Below are 21,885 nucleotides of genomic sequence, written 5' to 3' on the forward strand. Positions count from 1 at the left end.
GTTCTCTCCACGTGCTCTTCTGCTGAGTCAGGCAGGGTTTCTGCCTCCCAGCTTGAGTTTGTAAAACTTAGTGAGACAGGAGGTCTGAAGAGAAACAAAAAAACGGTGAGCAGGGTAAATCTTTTTTGATTCTTTCTAGTTGCCTGCTAAAGACACTGACACAAGCAAACATACGTGTGCTTGGGAGTTTGAAGGCTTGTTGTTCAGTCTCTCAGTCACTTCTGACTCTCTGTGACCCCATGGGCTGCAGCACACCAGGCCTCCCTGTCCATCACCCACTCCCAGAGCTTGCTCAAACTCATGTCCATCGAGTGGGTGATGCCATCCAACCGTCTCATCCTGTCATCCCCTTCTCCTCCCGCCTTCAATCTTTCCCAGCATCAGGGTCTTTTCCAGTGACTCAGTTCTTTGCATCAGGTGACCAAAGTATTGAAACTTCACCTTCAGAATCAGTCCTTCCAATGAATATTCAGGGTTGATTTCCTTTAGGATTGACTGGTTTGATCTTGAGTCCAAGGGACTCTCAAGAGTCTTCTCCAGTGCTACAATTTGAAAGCATCAATTTTTTGGCGCTCAGCCTTCTTTATGGTCTAACTCTCACATCCATACATGAGTACTGGAAAACCATAGCTTTGACTAGATGGACCTTTAAGTGATGTCTCTGCTTTTTAATACGCTGCCCAGGTTTGTCATAGGTTTTCTTCCAAGGAACAAGTGTCTTTTAATTTCATGGCTTTAGTCACCATCAGCCCAAGAAAATAAAATCTGTCACTGTTTCCTTTTTTTCCCCATCTATTTGCCATGAAGTGATGGAACCGGATGCCATGACCTTAGTTTTTTGAATGTTGAGTTTTAAGCTAACTTTTTCACTCTCCTCTTTCACATTTATCAAGAGGCACTTTATTTCTTCTTTGTTTTCTGCCATTGAGGAGGGGGGGTATCATCTGCATATCTGAGGTTATTGAAATTTCTTATAGCTAATAGATGTCTATTAAATACAGTTTCCATTGACAAGGTCTATACATTCTTTCCTTTCTTTCCCCTAATCTATATAATTTCCCCAGTGGCTCAGCAGGTAAAGAATCCACCTGTAATACAGGAGACACAAGAGATGCAGCTTCAGTCGCTGGATTGGGAAGATCCCCTGGGGTAGGAAATGACAACCCACTCCAGTATTCTTGCCTGGGAAATCCCATGGACAGAGGAGCCTGGTGGGCTACAGTCTACAGGGTTGCAAAGAGGCGGATGGAACTGAGCACTTGGGACGTTCAGTATAATTTCTATCACTTTTGCCCTCACATTTGCCGTTGGCTAAGGGACCCACCTTGGTGACCAAGCAGTGGCTAATATATCAGTTTCCAGATGTCTTTCACAATGCAACTTTCTGCGGACCTGTTCCCAGGTTTATTCCCGTAATCGGTGCCATTCTGTGCCAATCCTCGACTCCAGTGTGGCTTTGGAAGCTTGTCATCCTTTTTCTGCTTAATGTAGTCAACAGTTTTGAGGGTAAAGAACAAGCATAGGGGTTCTTTTTTTATTGAAGCATAGTTGGTTTACAATGTTGTGCCAATCTCTGCTCTACCGCAAAGCAACTCAGTTATACACATGTAGACGTTTCTTATACTCTTTTCCATCATGGTTTATCACAGGATATTGATGACAGCTCCCTGTGCTACACAGTAGGACCGTGTTGTTTATCCCTTCTCAATGTAATAGTCTGCATCTACCAACCCCAAACTCCCAGGACAAGCACAGTGTTTCTTATCTGTGATTCTCAAAGTAAAATGAGGGCAAATGTGAGCTAGTGGATTGGAGAACCAGCATCTGAATTTCATTTGCACTTCCTTCATGGGCTTACTTCACCCTCCAAAACCTCACTTTCTTCTTCTCTGTGCAAAATTGGGCTTCCAAGTGCTGTTTGAACATTTTATGTGTAACCTTACAGGCAAGTAGTCCATGAGCTCCATAAATTTGGGAACCATCTTGGTTTTGATCATTAAAGTACACATTTCCAGCTCCTAGCACTGTACCTGGTAATGATTTTTGCCGAAAAACCCACGAGCCCATAAATTATGAACTGTAACTTTTTAAAGGCACAGTAGCTTTAGCCCCTGAGTGACCAGCACATACCCAGCACTCTAAGGATTTTGCATACAAATCTGTTCATTTCAGCTGCCAGCCAGCAGAATAGTCATGGTTATCCCTGCTTCATAGATGAGATGATGAGGGGCAGGAAGGTGATAATCAGTTCAGTTCAGTCACTCAGTCGTGTCCAACTCTTTGTGACCCCATGAATTGCAGCACTCCAAGCCTTCCTGTCCATCACAAACTCCTGGAGTTCACTCAGACTCACATCCATCGAGTCAGTGATGCCATCCAGCCATCTCATCCTCTGCCTTCCCCTTCTCCTCCTGCCCCCAATCCCTCCCAGCATCAGAGTCTTTTCCAAGGAGTCAACTCTTCACATGAGGTGGCCAAAGTACTGGAGTTTCAGCTTCAGCATCATTCCCTCCAAAGAAATCCCAGGACTGATCTCCTTCAGAATGGACTGGTTGGATCTCCTTGCAGTCCAAGGGACTCTCAAGAGTCTTCTCCAACACCACAGTTCAAAAGCATCAATTCTTCGGCGCTCAGTCTTCTTCACAGTCCAACTCTCACATCCATACATGACCACAGGAAAAGCCATAGCCCTGACTAGACGGACCTTTGTTGGCAAAGTAATGTCTCTGCTTTTGAATATGCTGTCTAGGTTGGTCATAACTTTCCTTCCAAGAAGTAAGTGTCTTTTAATTTCATGGCTCTAGTCACTATCTGCAGTGATAATAGTGCACCAAAATACATCAAGTTTCAAGTAGAAAAGTTTGGAGTCGAGCTCAGTCCACCCCACTCTGAAGCTCTTCACCAAACATTCTTCACTGCATCATCAGATATAACCTCAGACCAGCTCTCAAGCTTTTAAGCTTTACCTGTTCTCTTCCTTTCTTCTTTTTATAAATTATAGTTCATTTGCAATGTTGTGTTAGTTTCAGGTGTACAGCAAAGTAATTCAGTTACACCCACACATACACTGGAGAAGGGAATGGCAACCCACTCCAGTATTCTTGCCTGGAGAATCCCACGGACAGAGGAGCCTGGTGAACTACAACCCATGGGGTTGCAAAGAGTTGGACATGACTGAGCTACTGAGCACACGTGCATGCACAAATACACATATATATTTATTTTTCCTCAGATTCTTTTGCCTTTAAGGTTATTACAAAATACTGAGTGTAGTTCCCTGTCCTTATTGATTCTTTTATTTATAGTACCTGTTGCTTTTATTTGTTGATTTGGCTGTGCTGAATCTTAGTTGTGGCACATGGGATCTTTAGTTGCAGCATGCGAACTCTTAGTTGAGGCATGTGGGGTCTAGTTCCCTGACCAGGGATCAAACTCGAGCCCCCTGCATTGGGAGCACAGAGTCGTAGCCACTGGACCACCAGGGAAGTCCCTTTAGTACCTGTTCTTATGCCAAGTGAGGAGATCTCTTGAATGCTGCGCACCGCCAGTGACACGGTTGGAAGAGAGAACTCCCTGCACAAATGCAGGCGGGGCGGCACAAAGGAGGGAGGCAAGCACACGCGCCAGAGGAGATCTCGTCTAAGAAACTTGTAGAGTCTCAGGAGCAGGCACTGTGTGGCTGTCTTGCAGATGAAAAATGGACAATATAAGATTTGGATCCTCCTGCCTCTGAAAGCATAGCTTCAGTTCCTAACACAGTGTCCAGCTTCCCTCTTTCCAGTTTTCCAGGACAGGGGTCAGCAAACATTTTCTAAAAAATGACAGGTCAGTGAATGTTAAGCTTTGCAGCCTGTCGTGATGACTCAACCCTGCTGTTGTAGCACAAAGGCAGCTGCTGCAACGTGCAAAGACATGGGTGTGTCCTGTTCCCATAAAACAACACTTATTAAAAACAGAGAGCAGCCTGGATTTGGCCCCCAGGCCGTGGCTGGTGGACTCCTGGCTATAGTGACGGCTAATTGGTGCTGGCTAGAAATACTGTTTCAATTTATAAATACTATTTATTCTCATCCCCTGAGCTGCCCTTGTCCAAACAGTACCTCCAGCAAGCATGTGACTTAGAAATATATTGCAAAACAGAAGTCTGGGCCTTGGGGCCATGGACAGAAGGCAGCGGGGAAATCTGGTGTCTTCTGGCTCAAACTCAGAAAAATGAGAAAATAAATGATGGATAAAGGGCAAAATATTTTTACCCTGGGCCACTCATGAAAACTTGGACTTCTTGTTTCCAAAAAAAAAATTTGCTCTTCAACAAAATCATAAAGAAAATGTTAAAAAAATTGGAGGTACCCATTTTTAAAAAGGGCTTCCCTGGTAGCTGGTAAAGAATCCACCTGCAATGTAGGAGACCCTGGTTCGATTCCTGGGTTGGGAAGATCTCCTGGAGAAGGGAACAGCTATCCACTCCAATATTCTTGGGCTTCCCTCGTGGCTCAGCTGGTAAAGAATCTGCCTGCAATGCGGGAGACCTGGGTTCGATCCCTGGGTTGGGAAGATCCCCTGGAGAAGGGAACAGCTATCCACTCCAGTATTCTGACTTGGAGAATCCCCATGGATAAAGGAGCCTGGTAGGCTACAGTCCATGGATCACAAAGAGTTGGACAAGACTGAGCAACTAAGCACATTTTTTAAAAATGTTGAAACAGTGAAGATTGAGCCAAACTAGGTCATGTTTAAAAACTTTTGAGGGGCACTTCCCTGGTGGCTCAGTGGTAAAGAATCTGCCTGCCAATGTAGGGGACGTGGGTTCAATCCCTGGTCGGGGAAGAACCCACATTTGTGGAGCAACTAAGCCCATGAGCCACAACTATTGAGCCAACCTCTAGAGCCTGTGCTCTGCAACAAGAGAAGCCATAGCAGTGAGAAGCCTGTGCATCTCAAGTAGAGAGTAGCCCCCTCTGCCTGCAACTAGAGAAAGCCCACGCACAGCAGCGAACCCAGCGCAATTAAAAATAAAAATGAGTTTTGAGGATCTCTAAATGAAGGTACTGTGTGGTTATCGTGGGAAGGAAAAAGGAACAATACAGAGCTTTGAGTTCTCTTGCATTGTCTGTTCAGAGTGCAGGCCTGGCAGACGGCATCAGGAAGCATGGTCATCCCATAACCAAGAGCCTTACTTGCCCTTCCTGGTGTCCTGACCTTGCCCGTAAGTTTCTCCAGTGGGCATTGCCATCAGCCAACTTTCTCTGTAAAGGGCTAGAAGTATATGCTACAAGTCAAAATGAGATAACCTCTGTCGGTCAAAGAGGATTGAATGAGATGAGAAATGTGGAAGTGGTTATCAGAGTGCCTGCGAGTGTTGTTATTGTTGGATTGCATCTGTTTGGTGGCTGCTGGAAGCTGCAAAGAGGGTGCAGTTCCTAAGAGCTGCCTGGGCCTGACGTAACAGCCACCTCGCTCTCTTGCTTAGGACCCCACGCTCCCCCAGGCTGGCATCCTGGCTTTGACTCCAGACTTCAATTCTCCAAAGTTGAACATCACGTTGATTATGTACTGTGGGAGAGGTACAAGGCGGGGGGATGCAAAGATGAACAGACAGAGCCTTTTTTCCCAAGCGGTCCAGAGAAAAAGAAAAAGTCATGGAGAAAACTGTATGCAAGGTGCTCCCTGGGATAGACGCGAATGTAGGATCCGGTCACAGAGTAACCGGGGTGCTGGTCAGATTTCTCAGGGTGGAGCAGGGGCAACCAGGGCTTCCTAGGGGAGGGGAGAGTGAGTGAGTCTTTCCAAAATTAATTCAATGGATGGGGCAAGAAGGGAGACCGAGAACATTCTTGTTTTGGCCACCCTTCAGCATGCGGGATCTTAGTAGGGAACGAACCTGTGTCTCCTGCAGTGAAAGCAGGAGAATATATTTTTAATATTTTTATAATAAGCAGGTTAGAGGTGGACCCCTAGCCTCCAGACCGCCAAGGAAGCCCCTCTCTTTCCCTGTATGTATGATCCTCCCATGCTGAAGTGCCGTGTGTTGTTCTTCCGTAACCATTCCATTGTTTCACTCTGACCGTGGCTCGTTCAGAGCCTCCCCAAATCTTTGTGTCTTGTCCTTTATGTTCGTCAAGGCACATCCCTGGGGGTTTGCAATGAGTAGCCTAGGTGGATCTCTGCCAGGAACACAGGAGTCACGAGAACTCACATATAAGGGAAAGTTGAATGGGGCGAGGGGCGGTAAGAGAGTCAGATACCCCAAAAATCTGTAGACTGAAACGGGCAGGGCTCCAGAATCCAGGCATGCAGTTAGGCGATGTAGATTTCAGACCCTGGACAGCACTGGGGACCAAGCTCCATGCTGTCAGGCAGCAGCGTGTGAGCACGCGGGCGAAGCACGCCAGCTGCAAGGGTCCGTGGCCTGGGGGAACCTTGTCTTGATCAGCATCCTCTTGTCCACTGACTGTTTGAGCAGGAAGCCGCACCTGGGGATGACTATCTGTAGCCCATGACCACCTGGATGCAGGTGGTGAGACTAATTTCTTTCCCAGAATAAGAGATTTGGCATCAGCCTTGTGAGCAGATCCTGATAACTGCAAACCTCCCATGTGAAGAGAAGTGGAAAATATCATCTCTTTCAAGTCTTGAGTTATTTCTACATCAAGCAAGAGAAATCGATGTCCTTAATACATGATAAAGAATCAAAGAAATATTGTTGGCAAAGAACTTTTTACAAACATGTACCATGACATTATTAGGTAAATACTTGGTACATTTGTCAGAGCAAAGTCAAAACATTTGGTGATGGATTGTAACAATAACCAGAGCCTTCATATGAGAGAGACTTTGCTTCTCAAGTTAGAATAACATTAATCCAAACACAGACTAATAAAGTATAGTTATGTTTATATTGCAAAAGATAATGTAACATCTAAATATATTCAGACTTTTTTATTTAGCCAGAATTTAGTTAGAAATTATTCTCTTTTAGAACCAGTCCTAACGGAGAAGGCAATGGCACCCCACTCCAGTACTCTTGCCTGGAAAATCCCATGGACAGAGGAGCCTGGTAGGCAGCAGTCCATGGGGTCACTAAGAGTCGGACACTACTGAGTGACTTCACTTTCACTTTTCACTTTCTTGCATTGGAGAAGGAAATGGCAACACACTCCAGTGTTCTTGCCTGAAGAATCCCATGGACAGAGGAGCCTGGTAGGTTACAGTCCATGGGATCACAAACAGTTGGACACAACTGAAGCAACTTAGCACACACACACATGCCCAGTTCATTTCACAGTCGCTCAGTTGTGTCTGACTCTTTGCATGCCAGGCTTCCCTGTCCATCACCAACTCCCAGAGCCTGTTCAAACTCATGTCCATAGAGTCGGTGGACATCCAGCAATCCAATCATCTCATCCTCTGTCTTCCCCTTCTCCTCCCATCATCAATCTTTCCCAGCATTAGGGTCTTCTCTAAGGAGTCAGTTTGTCGCATCAGGTAGCCAAAGTATTGAAGTTTCAGCTTCAGCATCAGTCCTTCCAATGAATATTCAGGACTGATTTCCTTTAGGATGGACTGGTTTGATCTCCTTGCAGTCCAAGGGACTCTCAAGAGTCTTCAACACCACAGTTCAAAAGCATCAATTCTTTGGCACTCAGCTTTCTTTATAGTCCAACTCTCACATCCATAAATGACTACTGGAAAAACCATAGCTTTGACTAGATGGACCTTTGTTGGCAAAGTAATGTCTCTGCTTTTTAATATGCTGTCTAGGTTGGTCATAACTTTTCTTTCATGAAGCAAGTGTCTTTTAATTTCATGGCTGCAGTCACAATCTACAGTGATTTGGGAGCCCCCCAAAATAAAATCTGTTACGGTTTCCATTGTTTCCCCAATTTGCCAGGAAGTGATGGGACGGGATACCACGATCTTAGTTTTTTGAATGTTGAGTTTTAAGTCAGCTTTTTCACTCTCCTCTTTCACTTTCATCAAGAGGCTCTTTAGTTCTTCTTCGCTTTCTTCCATAAGGGTGCATGCAAACTGTTTTAAAATATTGGAAGATCTGATGACTTCTAGCCCCAGTTTTCCAATGATGCAAAGAAAGCTTCTGAATTTCTGCTCTTTCTCTAAAAAGAATACTTTGGCCAGCAGAAAAATAGTTTTTGTTTTTTTTCAACCAGTTCCTTGTATTGGTCATAGACACCTTTTGACGTTTTATGTTTCTTGTATTACAGGTTTCACTTTTTATTTTTAATGTAAATTATATAATGTGTTTCACTTTGGGAGTCACGACACAGGCGACAGCAGGGCACCAGGCTTTGTGTAATCAGTGTTTTCCTTTATGAGTCCTTATAACCTCTTGGACTGTGCTTACTTTGTCATCACTAGGGTGATGTTTTTTAATGTTTGAGGTTCTTCTCTGAAACCAATCTGTTGCTAGATTTTTCTGGAACACATAATGATATGGACACGAATATATTATGGAGAAATGGTCTTTCTCACTCAATTTATTGCCTTGCTGGTAAAGATGGGATTTAAAAAAAATTACTTGGTGGGTCAGTCTGGATATGATTTCAAAAAACTTCAAACCATTGAAAGGCCTGTAGCATGTCCAAGTACGGTTACGCTGCCTTTTATGGAATGCATGCTTGTGCCCTTGAAATGCCAGTCTTGGAATACCCCCACTGAAGCGTCATCGGTGCCCAGGGCCCCGCAGCAACTGGCTGGCTCAGCATGGCTGCCCTGGTTTTAGCCCTGACGGTGACTGCAGGGTGACGTGGGTGGATGTCTGTGGAGGGTGCAGAGAGACGCCGAGGTGCTGGACATCTCCATCCTTCTCAGTGACGGCTTAGACAGGTAGTTTGAGGTTGCAGGGAGGGCCTGACATTGCAAACTTTGATGGGATCACTGACTCTTGTCTGTCCTTCCAGTAGCGGGACTCCATTGCCAGTCCTGGGGATGGAGCGCTCCCCCTGCTGGCCACAAGAGGGACTGCACTGCACAGGAGGACAGTCGCACATCTCTTTCTGGTCCCCACCTGGGTCCCTTATCTCCACCCACCTGCGAAGGGAGAAGGCCCACTTGTGTCCAGTTGCCGATGGGTGTGTTCCCCTTCCCGGTATTACCTCTCAGAAACTTAGGGGGTTCTAGGGTACTTCTCTGTTGAGCACAATTCTCTGTCGTGGCTCGAGCCAGACTTTTAGAAGTTCTTAGCTTTCTTTTGCTTTTGATGAGAAGACTCACAGAGGATTTTCTCTTGGGTTCATCCAGAAGGAATGTGTGGAAAGGGAAAATGTCAGCTCCTCAGCAAACATTTTAGAATGGGGTGAGCGAGAGGACTGCTTCGGAGCACAACAGGGCCGTTCTGCTGAAAGCTTGGCATATCTGGTGTCTAAGACCCTTGACCTTGGATTTCCTCTATGATGTCATGGGCTCGTAACCACCCAGGGACTGGGGTACAAAAACCTTTTGTGTCAGATTTGGTTCCTGGTGTGGGCGGTTCGGCAGGGACACAGAAAGATTTGAGGAGAGTCAGCGGGTACCCCGATGGAGTGGGTGGGCAGCTGGGTTTTCCATGGGCTCCACTGATGGGTCACCCTAATGGTCTTCTCTCCTTGGGGAACGTCTCAGAGTGAGTGATTCAAAACGTGTGTAGCTGGAACACTCACCCCCTCGAGGGCTGAGCCAAGAGCCTGCAGCTGCTCGGGCTCAGTTTTGTAGGGAAGGGAAAGGAAGGTCCATCTTGTCTCTAGGCTGGCTTAACACAGGGGCTCTGAGCCCGCCAGACAGAGCAGTTCCCAGAAACTTCCCGCCCTGGGAGCAGCCCTAACAGGGAGACAGTAAGCGTGTAAAAGGGGCTGCACATCCCGGGGCCCAGCCCTGCCCCTTTCCTGACAGACACCGCCAGGGAAGGTTGCACAGTTCCTTTTCCTGAAGACCCACTAGACCAAGAGTGACCATCGCCAGCCAAGTTGGATGAACAGAGAATCTGAAACCGAGAGCTCCTTTTTATTTATTTACATTCTCCTTGCTCCTAAAAGAACTTAAGTGGACAGAGATGAAAAGGCTTACTTAATAATAAACCAGAGGCAGAGCTGGAATTAACTTCTAAGACATTGTTTTCAGAGGAAATACTTTCCCCCCTCCTTTCAACCCGAGGGACATACCTACAAGCAGAAGGATTCCTCACTAGCGAGCTGTTTCAAGGAGCCAGTCATCCCAATTCTCTTTGTTTCTACGAGGCTCAGATTAAAGGGAATCTTGTCTGAATGCTTCGTGCAGGCCAGGGTGCTTCTTTACTGTCTGAATAATGAGAAGTATTTCCTTTTCCTCTCTCCATTGTATTTGTGTGCCTTTTGTATCTCCCTTCAGTTCAGACACAACTTGGAACATCGTAAGGAGCCCTTCTGGGGACGTGTAGAGGCTGGTGTTTGCCGAGTGCCCTTTGGGGTCACCAAGGAGTGGATATGACCAGTCAGTGCCTCCAGGGTAGCTCAGGCCTTTGAACCAGCTTGCACCGTCCATTCTTACCTTTCTGGGCTTCCACTGATCATTCTTGAGGCTTCCCTGGTGGCTCAGATGGTAAAGCGTCTGCCTGCAATGCAGGAGACCCGGGTTCGATTTCTGGATCGGGAAAATCCCCTGGAGAAGGAAATGGCAATCCACTCCAGCATTCTTGCCTGGAAAATCCCATGGACGGAGGAGCCTGATAGGCTACAGTCTATGGGGTCGCAAAGAGTTGGACACGACTGAGCAACTTCACTTTCCTTTCCTTTCCTTTCTGATCTTTCTAGAATATGCTTACCTTGGTCTCTAGGGTATACTCTTGGGAAAAGCCTGCCCAGGTTTCTGTCTGTCTTCAGCATATAAACACAGGGTGCAGAAACACCAGCTGAAGCCACCTCACATTCCCTCTTCTATCTGGGCAACCACCTTCCTCCTGCCTGTTCAGCCTTCTGCAGAACGCAGAGCACCCCAGACCTCGCTGGTCGGAGCTCAGGAAGGGTTAATGAGTGGTGGTGGCTCCAGGCAGTGTCCGCCCCCGCCCCTTGGAATAAGGACCCAGAGACCAGCGCAAAGGTCCCGAGGCAACTGAAAGTGGAACTCCCAGGAGCCAGCAGGTCTGCCTGCCCCAGTGTTCCTGAGGACAAGTCAGAGCTGTGCCCTTACAAGGTCATCAGAAGCCCTTCATTGCTGAGCTCAGGGGAGGAGGGTGGAGAGACTTAAGGACTGCTCCTAAAGCAGAGAATCCTTTACGATGCGGGAAAACAGCAGCCAAGAAGCCAGGCCAGCCCCTCTTGAGGGCTTGAGCTCGCTATTTAAGGATCCCTAGGGATGCCAGCCACTAAACAAACAGCAGCCTTCTGAGGAGATTCCCCAGGCCCCAGCCTGCACCCTGGGGGGCCCTGCCAGCTCTGAGCCCCAGCAGCGGGAACATATCCTAGTGGCTGCCTTAGCAGCGGGCCCCCAACTGTACCGTCCCAGGGACGGCCTCGGCTTGCGGGTCCTGTCTGTCACCACCCAGCTGTGGACCTTCAGGCTTCCCAGAGGTCCAGCCTCTCGGATGGGGAACGATGCTGAGCCCATCTTTGCTCACACTGGGGTCGTGCTGGCTCTGAGCGGCTGGAAGGGTGAGGGGTCAAGGTGGGGCCAGCTTCCTGGAGTTCCGTCAGCGACGCGCTCAGGGCCCTCCACCTACATCTGTTTATTGTCTCGATCTGATCTATTCATTCTTGCTTTAATGCTGTCCGTCCTTCAGCTGTGTTTCCTGCACATCACCCTTCTCAATGTTCTGTCTTAGCTTCTCAGGGATGGGGGCTGTGTCTCCCCTCCTCCCTTTGTATTCACTCAGTAGAATTCTCCCCCTCTCTCTCCCTCTTTTTCTCTCAATTACTCATTCAGCAGCTATTTACTGACAGCCCACAATGTGCCAACTGTTGTGTTGGGAGGGCAGGGAGGAAACAAGGGGGCAGCTGTTTTGAGGAGTCTGGTGTCACAGATGGACAGTCTTCCCAGCACTCACTTTTATCTGCAAGCCTGTTTCAAGAATCTGCCACGCGGGCAGGCTTAGCTGGGTATGACCCAAGAGTGACGGAACAGAAAAAGCTCCTGCAGAGCTTTTTCAGAGACGTGGGGCTGAGTTGGACCGTCCAGTGAATGCACAAATATGTCATCACATTCTCTCTATCGACGCTGGGAAGGCAGGGGTCGGGGTGCCGGCTTGAAAGGACAGAGGAGCGAGTGAACCCAGGACGGAAGGACGAGGAGGGGGCAGCAGGCACGCCTACTGTGGGACAGAGCATCCATCAAGGGAACGGCAGATGCAGAGGTCCTGGCAAGGGCAAGGGCTGGAAGAAATGACGACACTGCCGTGTCATGAGTGCCAGAAAAGTGTGTGTGTGCCACGTGAAAGAGGATCTCAGAGAAGGGGGCTGTTGTGTCTTTTTTTTTTTGTCACTTGCTTTCCCCCGAGTTGTACTGAGGTACAGTTGATATACAGCACTGTAGGTTTAAGGTGTGCAGTGTAATGTTTTTTAAATATTTATTTAAATTGTATTTTGTTTTTGATCGGAGGGTGATTGCAATATTGTGATGGTTTCTGCTGTGCATCCACATGGATAGGCCAGAGGCATGTCCCCTCCCTCTAGAGCCCACCTCCCATCCCATCCCACCCCTCTTGATTGTCCCAGGGGACTGGCTTTGGGTTCCCTGTGTTGCATACAACAAATTCCCACTGGCGATCTATGTTACATGTGGTAACATATGACCTTCTTGGCTTCTTTCCAGGATGTCCTCCCTTGTATTTCAAGTTACCCAGGTCCTTCGGGCCTCTTCCTCAGATCCCCTCTGTTCTCTGAAACGCCTTCTCACGTCACTGCAGCCCACGGTGCTTCGTTCTCTCTTAAAATCCAGCGGTAGTTCTGATTCGCACCCTTCCTCTGTCATTCACGAATCGTCCTTGTGTTCTTTCATCTTCTGAACTTCTCTCTAGGGTGTGTCAGGAGTTCTCTGCCCTGCGTGATAAGAAAATAGATGGAGGGACGTCCCTGGTGGTCCAGTGGGTAAGAGTCCACCTGCCAATGCAGGGGGCACATGTTCAATCCCTGTTCAGGGAACTGGGATCCCACGTGCTTCAGGGCAACCAGGTCCTTGCTCCTCAACTGTAGAAAGCCCAAGTGCCTCAACGAAGACCCAGCACAACCAAAAAAAATAATAGATGGAACCTGCCTTCACTGGAGGAAGGGAAAGAGACATGGAGTGGACTATAGTCGAGACAGGGACGCACTTACTCTATAAGTACGTTGAGGGCACTGCTAGCCTAGAGGACAGAAGGTCCACTCTCTTTAGAGGAGCCAGAAAATGTTTCAAAACAGAATATAGCGCATTAGCTGGGTTTTGAAGAATGACTAAGGACTTGTCAGATGAAACAGGGGCATAAGGCAGCAGGGAAGAACACCCCAGGTCTCGAGAACAGCAGTCGTGAAGTTCCAGAGGCTTAAGGCTTGATGTATGTGGATCAGAGCAGACAGGACATTTCGTATATGAAAAACATTCGTGTTTTATATAAAGTTGTAAAACACGTTGTTGTTTAGTTGCTCAGTCTTGGCCAACTCATTTGTGACCCAATGAATCGTAGCCCGCCAGGCTCCTCTGTCCATGGGATTCTCGAGGCAAGAATACTGGAGTGGGTTGCCATTTCTTCCTCCAGGAGATCTTCCCAATCCAGGGGTCAAACTCAAATCTCCTGCACTGCAGGCAGATTCTTTCCCACTGAGCCACTGGACTGCAAGGAGATCCAACCAGTCCATTCTGAAGGACATCAGCCCTGGGATTTCTTTGGAAGGAATGATGCTAAAGCTGAAACTCCAGTACTTTGGCCACCTCATGCGAAGAGTTGACTCATTGGAAAAGACTCTGATGCTGGGAGGGATTGGGGGCAGGAGGAGAAGGGGACAACAGAGGATGAGATGGCTGGATGGCATCTCTGACTCAATGGACGTGAGTCTGAGTGAACTCCGGGAGTTGGTGATGGACAGGGAGGCCTGGCGTGCTGCGATTCATGGGGTCGCAAAGAGTCGGACATGACTGAGGACTGAACTGAACTGAACCGAGGTGATAAAGTTCCTTGACATTTATCCAAGTCCCTTTACAGAGCAGGCACTCCATTATAACCCTGGGATTGTCCCCAGTGTGCAGTTTCCAAGCCAGGGGATGTGTAGACTCATGCAATGGGACATGACTGGCCTTGCTTTTGTGTTTGCCTAGACCAAGGATGCCCTTTTCACAATTCTGCATGACCTGCGACCCCAGGACCATTTCAATATCGTTGGGTTTTCCAACCGGATCAAAGTGTGGAAGGACCATTTGGTGTCAGTTACTCCCAATAGCATCAGAGATGGCAAAGTCTACATCCACCACATGTCGCCGAGCGGAGGTAAGTACGTCCTGCTTTGCCTGTTTGCTGAAACACGATACAGGGATTTGAAAGTTGACACTGATCATAGGAAAGGAGATAACAGGTGAGCACTTTCCCCGGGAGCTTGCTTCTCCTTTTCTGGGCACCGAACTAAGATGGTCAAATAAGTTACGGGGGAAATACCTGATAGGTTTTGGAGCCTTTCCTGGTTTATCTCACGGATCCCAAACAATGCAGCTCTTTTTGTAAACCGATTTTCGGGGCCAGGAGTGAAAGCCAAGTGGCTGATTCAGTGCTTTGTGTGCTTGAGTGTGAGAACCTTAAGGCAGCAGATGGAGCCGCCCCCCTGAGCTGTCGGTCCTCCTGGACTACGGTGGCCTGGGAGATGCTCTAGGTGGAAAGGCAGTGGAGCCGCCCCCCTGAGCTGTCGGTCCTCCTGGACTACGGTGGCCTGGGAGATGCTCTAGGTGGAAAGGCCTGGGAGATGCTCTAGGTGGAAAGGCAGTGGAGCCTTTGCAGCCTCGCCTGGGGGCGGTGCCAAGGTAAGGGCGCAGGCGAGGGGAAAGGCCAGAAAGAGCTCTGAGATGATCTGAGACTCAGGACAGCGTGTTACCACCTGTGCTGGCTGTCAGTGCCGTCAACCCTGGGCCCAGATCTTACTCCCACTGTCAACTCGTCCTGAGGACAGTGGGCGCCTGGCCGAAGCTCAGTATCGGCATGTTGACTGGACCTTTACCATCCTTCCTAGAGGCCCGTAGAGACACTGTCTCCTGGGGGATTCAGGTGATTCTGCTTTCGAGATCTGGAGACAGAAAACACCCAGTTCTGTCCATCCTCTTCTGTCTGAGTTTCTCATCACTCATGTTGGTTATTTTCCCTCCAAGGCAAAGCTCTGGTTTCCCAAATGACCTTTGTTTGGAACTTGATCTTGTGTGAATGGAATTTTGATTTATGGATACAATGGGATTTCCTACCAGTTTCCACAACAGTGTGATCTAGAAATTGTTTTACTGGTTGAAGCGAGAAATGAAAGTTTAGAGTTAATATTTTAGTGATGATCCTTGGAAGGAAGTTGGGAAGTCTCTGAGGAAAAAGACTTCCCTTAATCTTTGTTTAGCCTGTAGTTCCTGGAGCCAACTCAATGGAAAAGACCCTGATGCTGGGAAAGATTGAAGGCGGGAGGAGAAGGGGACGACAGGATCATATGGTGCATGGCATCACTGACTCAAAGGACATGAGTCTGAGCAAACTCCAGGAGATGGTGAAGGACAGGGAAGCCTGGCATGCTGCAGTCCCTGGGATTGCAAGGAGCTGGACACGACTTAGCGACTGAGCAACAACTTGGCATAGCTCCTGACATACAGCACCCACTTAAAGAATATGCATTAAAAGGAGTTTATTTTAAAGATGCTGCTTACTATTAGAATGCTATGTGTGTGCTGGGGAGAGCAGGATAAAGCTTTAGAAAACAGGTAATGCGTATTATGCCCTTTTGGAATCTAAATCTTAGAAACCACACTGGTTTCCTTTTTTTTTTTTGTCTCAGCATTTCATTAACCCAACCCTCTGCAGATGAACAGAAAATTAATGTTCTCTCCTCATCAGGAGATGAGCATGGATTTCTGAAGCCAGACTGCCTGGATTTAAATCCAGCCCCACCAGCTATGAGGCATTTAATCTCTCTCTACCTCCTTTTCTTCATCTGTATAATGAGGATAATGGACTTTTTTTTAGGATGAGTTAAAATATATTTAAAGTACTTAGAACAGTGGCCTCACACAGGAGGTCTTCTCTAGCTGTCAGATATGGCCATTTTGGGCTTCCCTGGTAGCTCAGCTGGTAAAGGATCCACCTGCAATGTGGGAGACCTGAGTTCGATCCCTGGGTTGGGAAGATCCCCCCGAGGAGGGCATGGCAGCCCACTCCAGCATTCCTGCCTGGAGAATCCCCATGGACAGTCTGGCAGGTTTTGCAAAGAGCTGGACACGACTGAGCGACTAAGCACACACACACATGGCCACTTTTACCCAAATAGTCCCTCTTGCTGGTGCACTGTGGCCCTTTAATATCCCTGGGGGAGCTCTCAGTGGGATGGTTGGGGCGGCTCCATGGGAACTCTCCCGTTGTTTTTTCACTTTTTGTTTTTATTTGGCTGCACCAGGACTTACTTGCATCACGAGGCATCGTTTAGTTGTGGTATGCCAACTCTTGGTGTTGGCATGTGGGATCTAGTTCACCACCCAGAGATTAAAGCGGGCCTCCTGCCTCGGGAGCCTGGAGTCTTAGCCTCTGGACCGCCGGGGAAGGCCCAGCCCCCGCTGCCCACCCCCGCTGTTAAGTGTGCAGGAGATGCCTCAGCTTAACAGAGATTCGATGCCAAGCCCTGCTGTGCCTGGCGTGAGAAAAGCTAAGCACATCCTTTGCCTGGGGCTGTCCCTGGCTTTGAGAGATTTGGCATCATCGCTTAAGTTCTGGATCAAAGAGGAAATAAACACCTGCCTTCTGGTCCACGTGCACACCTTCAGAGGCGATGAAGCTAGGTGAGGCATCCAGAGAGGCAAGCGGGCCGAACCCAGAGAAGTGCTGTGTGCTGTCTCAGCTGTAAGTTTCCCTTACGTGTGGACCATGTGTGCATCTTAGAACGAATTAGTGATGCGTTCGCACAGTCACAGACATCTATATTTTTAGCCAGAAATTCTGGAGGATGTGAAGCAATGGGGGAAATTTTCTGGTTCAATCAAATACGGTAGATTTTGCAGGGAGATTAAAAAGCACGCCAGTCAGGTGGCAGGATGGTGGTAGTGGGTACACAGCTTTATACATTTACTAAAAATCATTAACTGTGTACTGAAAATGAGTGAAATATTTGGTCTGTCAAGAAGACCACTTAAAAAACTAACCCCTGGGGTCAGAAAAAGGAAATGGGTGTTCATGTCTGCTATCAGAACTCTCGACTTTTCTTGGTAATAATAGAGCAGCTGCAACAGAGTTGAACGAAACTCTTAGGATCTAGAAGCTTCGTGTTGGCTGGGAGATTTAACTTCCACACGCCATCTATCTCACCTTACCCCAAGCAAAAAACCTGTCCAGCACCCGCGGCAGGCAGGGTCCCCTGACTTGAATCAGAGCGGCTAGTGACAAGCATGTCTGAATTAGAAATGGCAGCAGTGGTGGGAGGCATAAACTGGACAGCCTTCGCTTAGTGGGGTCCTTGTGGACAGGGGAGACCCTGAAGAGGCAGGAAGCCAGAAAGGCGATGCCAGCAATAAGAAAAAAATGAGTGAGTTCTCTAATCCTCGTCCTCCAGCCCCAGGCCATACATGACATCCCCACGAAGGTCTCCACATTCCCACCTCCACACTCGGTGCTCCCTGCTTCCCTTTGGGGTGCATTCTTTCTCCAAGTCCCTGCACCCAACACCCTCCTGCCTTTGCAAAGCAATTCTCCGAAAGAGGTGCAGGTCGGCCATGCTAAGGGAATGGAGACCCCTAAGCTGAGGCACCATCAGAGACCCTCATGTGTGCTCAGTCACTCAGTCTTTGTCCTGCCCTGTGACCCCGTGGACTGTAGCCCACCAGGCTCCTCTTTCCATGGAGTTCTCCAGGCAAGAATACTGGAGTGGGTTGCCGTTTCCTCCTTTAGGGGATCTTCCTGAATCAGGGATCAAACCCATGTCTCCTGCATTGCAGGCAGATTCTTTTTTTTTTTTTTTAATTTTAATTGGAGGCTAATTACTCTACAATATTGTAGTGGTTTTGCCATACACCGACATGAATCAGCCATGGGTGTACATGTGTTCCCCATCCTGAACCCCCTCCCACCTCCCTCCCCGTCCCACCCGTCAGGGTAATCTCAGTGCACCGGCCCTGAGCACCCTGTCTCATGCATCGAACCTGGACTGGCGATCTGTTTCACATATTATAATATACATGTTTCAGTGCCACTCTCTCAAATCATCCCACCCTCGCTTTCTCCCACAGAGTCCAAAAGTCTGTTCTTTACATCTGTGTCTCTTTTGCTGTTTCATGTATAGGGTCATCGTTACCATCTTTCTAAATTCCATATATATGCGTTAATATACTGTCTTGGTATTTTTCTTTCTGACTTACTTCACTCTGTATAATAGGCTCCAGTTTCATCCACCTCATTAGAACTGATTCAAATGCATTCTTTTTAATGGCTGAGTAATATTCCATGGTGTATATGTACCACAGCTTTCTTATCCATTTGTCTGCTGATGGACATCTAGGTTGCTTCCGTGTCCCGGCTATTATAAAGAGTGTGCAGGCGGATTCTTTACCCACTGAGCCACCTGGGACGCCCATCAGACACGTTCAGGACGAGGTTATATAACTCTGCACCTTTCCTGTGCATCTGCGGAGTTTCTAGGCTGCCTGTGTGGCCTGGAGTGAGTGCAGGGGGCTGCTCTCCCCACCTGTCAGCCCTGCAGGTGCATGGGAGGGGTGTGAAGATGTGTCCAGGTGAGGGAGGCAGCGAGCCTCCAGCATCGTGTTCTGTGTCCCGCAGGCACGGACATCAACGGGGCCCTGCAGAGGGGCATCCAGCTGCTCAACGACTACGTGGCCCACAACGACATTGAGGACCGAAGCGTGTCCCTCGTGGTCTTCCTGACGGACGGGAAGCCCACTGTCGGGGAGACCCACACCCTCAAGATCCTCAACAACACCCGGGAGGCCGCCCGGGGCCGTGTCTGCATCTTCACTGTGGGCATCGGGGCCGACGTGGACTTCAAGCTGCTGGAGAAGCTGTCCCTGGAGAACTGCGGGCTCACGCGGCGAGTCCACGAAGACCACGACGCCCGCGCCCAGCTCATCGGGTCCGTGGTCTGCCTGTGTCCTCAGGGCGAGGGGAGGGCAGGGGTAGGCTCAGTGGGAGGCCTGGACGTGAGGCTGGACCCCGAATCTGATCTATGCGTCTTAAAATCAGGCTGATCTGGGTTCACATTCTGGCCCTGCCTCATGTCTTCAGGCCTTAAGACCCTCTGTGCCTCAGCCTTCTCTCCTGTGACAGGAGGATTCTGGCCGGATGATAGAATTTAATGAGAAAAACCACGTGACGTATTGGCAGGACTGTTAGGGATTCTTAAAATTATATTCTGTGAAGACTTGTTAAGATGGATTAGGCTAGGTAAGAAGGAGTATGCATAGTCACGGAATATGCAGCAGTGTCTATACCCGTCTGAAGGTCAGTGTCTTCCAGCATCTAAATACTGAAGGTGGATTACCCTCATTCACACTGTGTTACTCCAGAAGCAAAACTGAGACCAGTGGGTGGAACTTGCAGAAAGGAAAATTGTGATTTACTGCCAGAAGCTCCCTGGTCCTCCTCAGAGCAGTGGACAAGAGACGAGGGAGCTTGTGGAGTAGTGAGTTCCCCATCACCAGTGGTATTCAAGCCTCTGCTGCATGGCCTCCTGTCTGAAATGTTCTGGGTGGAATGTTGGACTTGGCTGCTTCTAAGATCAGAACTGCCTCCCCAACAGCCCATGGTTTCCTCTAAGCCCTGTCCTGCTTGCCGCCTGGGCAGTCCCTGATTCTCCCCCTCCATTCCTCCTCTCCAGGTTCTACGATGAGATCAGGACCCCACTCCTCTCCGACATCCGCGTGGATTATCCTCCCAGCTTGGTGGAGCGTGCCACCAGGACACTGTTCCCCAACTATTTCAACGGCTCGGAGATCGTAATCGCAGGGAAGCTGGTGGACAGGGCAATGGACCGGCTGCACGTGGAGGTCACGGCCAGCAACAGTAAGAAGTTTGTGGTGCTCAAGAAGGACGTGCCCGTGGAGCCCCGGAAGGTGGGGATCGACGTCTCGCAGAGCCCCAGGCCCAGGGGGCGCGGCCAGGAGGAGCCCAACCACCTGGAACGTCTCTGGAGCTACCTGACCCTGAAGGAGCTGCTGAGTGCCTGGCTGCAGAGCATCGAGGAGCCAGAAAGGGAGCGGCTGAGGCAGGAGGCCCAGGCTCTGGCCGTGAACCACCACTTCCTCATCCCTTTCACATCCATGACACTAAAGTCAGCACCGCGGACAGAGGCCCCAGAGGCCGCTTACGGCATGTCCAGCACGTCCATGGCCACTGGACCCGAAACGGTGATGCAGAGCCTGCGGGGCACACACCTGCAGCCAGGTGAGCGCATATGGGGCTCAGTGTGGGGACCCGCATGGCCCTTTCTGGCTGCTTTTTCAGGCCAAGGTCATCTCTTTTATTTTCTTGTGTCGTAATTTTTATAAACAATGTTCTATTCCTGCAGCTCCTAGCCAACAGTGGATTAGCTTGTGTGTGTGTTGTTATAAACCGTGGGTCACTATAGAGTTCAAGAAGGTAAAGTCAGTCTATCGATAAATCATCAATATTGAGTGCCTACAGGAAGGAACAGACAAGTAAACAAATATTCATTTTTAAGTGCCTTTCTATATATTTTTAAAAGATTTTATTTATTTTATTTTTTGGGCTGTGGTGGGTCTTCCCACTACAACTTCTTCTGGGTTTTCCCAGAAAACCATTGCTGCACATGGGTTTTCTCTAGTTGGGGAGAGTGGGGGCTCCTCTCCAGCTGCAGCGTGCAGGCTTGTTTGCAGTGGTTTCTCTTGGGGAGCACAGGCTCTAGGGCACACAGCCTTCAGTACTTGCCACACGTGGGCTCAGTAGTTGTGGCTCCTGGGCTCTGGAGCACAGGCTCAGGAGTTTAGCACATGAACTTAGTTGCTCCACGGCCTGGGGGATCCTTCCCAATCAGGGCTCAAAGCGGTTTCCCCTGCATTTCAAGTCTAATTTTTATCCAGGGGACCACCAGGGAAGCCCACCTTTCTATATTTTTAAATACTTCAGTTATGTAATTTGATGCATATGCTTGATTTTATATAGATAAAAATAAGTTATATGATAAAATTTTATAGGTAAAATAAAATGAAATTTTACTATATATTGTATTTTATTGTTTAGTCACTCAGTTGTGCCCAGCTCTTTGTGAGCCCATAGACTGCAGCATGCCAGGCTTCCCTGTCCTTCACTATCTCCCAGAGTTTGCTCAAACTCATGTTCATTGAGCCGGTGATGCCAGCCAACCATCTCATCCTCTGGCACCCCTTCTCCTCCTGCCCTCAATCTTTCCCAGCATCAGGGTCTTTTCCAATGAGTCAGCTCTTCTTATCAGGTGGCCAAAGTATTGGAGCTTCAGCATCAGTCCTTCCAATGAATGTTCAGGGTTGATTTCCTTTAGGATTGACTGGTTTGATCTCTTTGCTGTCCAGGGGACTCTCAAGAGTCTTCTCCAACACCACAATTTGAAAGCATCAATTCTTTGGCACTCAGCCTTCTTTATGGTCCAACTCTCTCACCTATACATGACTACTGGAAAAACAATAGCTTTGACTATACAGACCTTTTTCAACAAAGTGAAGTCTGCTTTTTAATACGTTGTCTAGGTTTATCATAGCCCGTGTCTTGTATATTTTATGAAT

General features: G+C 48.5%; 1 protein-coding gene across 1 annotated transcript in view; it reads left to right on the forward strand.

Moving 5' to 3' along the window:
- The window catches only part of ITIH5 (inter-alpha-trypsin inhibitor heavy chain 5), an 80,834-nt gene that overhangs the window by 49,338 nt on the left and 9,611 nt on the right, over nt 1-21,885 (forward strand). The window contains 3 exon segments of the mRNA NM_001102516.1: nt 14,254-14,422; nt 18,932-19,241; nt 19,986-20,551. Coding sequence (NP_001095986.1) covers nt 14,254-14,422; nt 18,932-19,241; nt 19,986-20,551 — 1,045 coding nt within the window.

This window comes from Bos taurus, chromosome 13 (genome assembly GCF_002263795.3).
Source record: "Bos taurus isolate L1 Dominette 01449 registration number 42190680 breed Hereford chromosome 13, ARS-UCD2.0, whole genome shotgun sequence".
Lineage (NCBI taxonomy): Eukaryota > Metazoa > Chordata > Mammalia > Artiodactyla > Bovidae > Bos > Bos taurus.